This window comes from Otolemur garnettii, unplaced genomic scaffold (assembly GCF_000181295.1).
Source record: "Otolemur garnettii isolate 467f Iridium unplaced genomic scaffold, OtoGar3 scaffold00054, whole genome shotgun sequence".
Classification (NCBI taxonomy): Eukaryota; Metazoa; Chordata; class Mammalia; order Primates; family Galagidae; genus Otolemur; species Otolemur garnettii.
Genome location: NW_003852449.1, coordinates 7392893 through 7394675, shown reverse-complemented (window position 1 = coordinate 7394675; position 1783 = coordinate 7392893). Strand labels below are relative to the sequence as shown.

At 46.7% G+C, this 1783-nt stretch overlaps 1 protein-coding gene across 2 annotated transcripts; it reads right to left on the bottom strand.

The window, feature by feature from the left end:
- Nucleotides 1-757: 757 nt before the first annotated feature.
- RPL10L (ribosomal protein L10 like) lies at nt 758-1426 on the bottom strand. Of its 2 annotated transcripts, XM_023514486.1 has the most exons (2): nt 1318-1426; nt 764-1236 (listed from the first exon to the last, which is right to left on the bottom strand). In XM_023514486.1, the coding sequence occupies exons 1-2, from the start codon at nt 1424-1426 to the stop codon at nt 782-784; spliced, it is 564 nt and encodes a 187-aa protein (XP_023370254.1). In that variant the 3' UTR covers nt 764-781. The 2 variants fall into 2 exon arrangements, with proteins under 2 accessions (XP_003792219.1, XP_023370254.1); XM_003792171.3 differs by having other exon boundaries at nt 758-1426.
- Between the last annotated feature and the right edge of the window lie 357 nt (nt 1427-1783).

The following is a 1783-nucleotide window of genomic DNA, read 5'->3' as shown; positions in this document are numbered from 1 at the left end:
TGGGTTAAACACCTACAGATTGCAGACTCTCTCTGGGGTTCTTTTAGAGTACAGATAGCTTATTCAGTGTCATTTCTCTATTCTGTTTATTCTACCAGGACCCAGATACAAGCAATGTGAACTCTGTTATCACCTATGACCTTTCTGTGAAGAAAACATTGGACTATGGTCTCCTTATTGTACAGACAGGGTAAGGCTTGTCTGGAAAAACCTTTTTCAGTGATATTCTATTGTCCTAAGGCTGATAATCAGAGGTGATAAATAATTCTAAAAATAATGTGCAGAAATATGCAGGGAAACATAGGCAACCGAGTTTGGAAACAGACTATTTAGCTTCAAATAGGTTGTAGTTGAAATATCACACTAACGCCTACAATTATTTTTATCTTTACTGCATATATTGTATAAGCAATAAAGATTTTTTTTCACACAATATCGTATTTTCTCTAGCTATTTTTTATTCAAGGTAACATAGCTGCATAATTTACGACTTTACTACAAACAAAACTACATATTTCCCTATACCCTCCTAAGTGTAAAGTAGCTGGGTTAAAATAGCAGCTTTCTCTATAAATTCATACAAATTGTTTATTAAGCAAAGAAAATAACATGCCATTAAAACACTTTCTATATTAATATAAAAATTATATTAGTAGTCTATAATTTTAAAAATTAGATAAATTATAAAATTAACAAATATTTATTTTTGCCAGTAAATACAATTTCTTGGTAAGCGTAAGTCAGACTGGCGTGGTCCAAGGAGGCAGTACTGCCAAAGCCCTCATGAATGCAGAGCTCGCCACTTGTCCAAGGGGCCACGATTGGGGATGTATTTGACTCCACAACCATCAGGGATGAGACGCTTTGCAGCCACTTTGTCTTCAAATTCATCAGCATTAAACTTGGTAAAGCCCCACTTCTTGGAGATATGGATCTTCTGGCGTCCAGGGAACTTGAACTTGGCCCTGCGTAAGGCTTCGATCACGTGCTCCTTGTTCTGAAGCTTGGTGCGGATGGACATGATGACCTGGCCAATGTGGACCCTGGCCACAGTACCCTGGGGCTTTCCGAAGGCACCTCGCATGCCTGTCTGGAGCCTGTCAGCCCCAGCGCAGGACAACATCTTGTTGATGCGGATGACGTGGAAGGGGTGGAGCCGCACTCGGATGTGAAAGCCGTCTTTGCCGCAGCTTTTCACCATGTACTTGTTTGCACAAATACGGGCGGCCTCCAGGGCTTCGGAGGAAAGCTGCTCGTATTCATCAGACACCATGTGGCCACACAGCGGGAACTCGTCCACCTTTGCCTTCTTCCTACCCAGGTCGAAGATGCGGATCTTGGCATCGGGAACACCTCTGCAAAAACGAGATTTGGGGTACGGCTTGTTCTTACAGTACCGGTAACAGCGAGCAGGCCGGCGACCCATGGCGACGCCAGGAACCCCGGCGGGTGGTGCGTCGAAGGACGAGCGTTCCCACACCTGCGCCTGCGCGGAGCTTACGTAGTACAGTAGTACGTTTCCCGTGGTCCTCCGCGAGGACCGTAAAGTCCGTAGGTCGACGTGAAGACGCTCTGGCACGGCGCCGCCACCATAGACTCGGCGACGCTCTAGGCATCAGCGCCCTCGCTATGGCACAGTTCCTAAACTGAGGTGGGGAGGGTGGCTGAGGATGGGGGCTGCTTCGAGGTCGCCCCGGAGGTCTAGGTGAGGAGTCGGGTCTCGTCACACTGACTCCGGCTGCTTTCTCCCCGTGGCCGTCTTGGGCTTGAGTCCTTTGCTTTA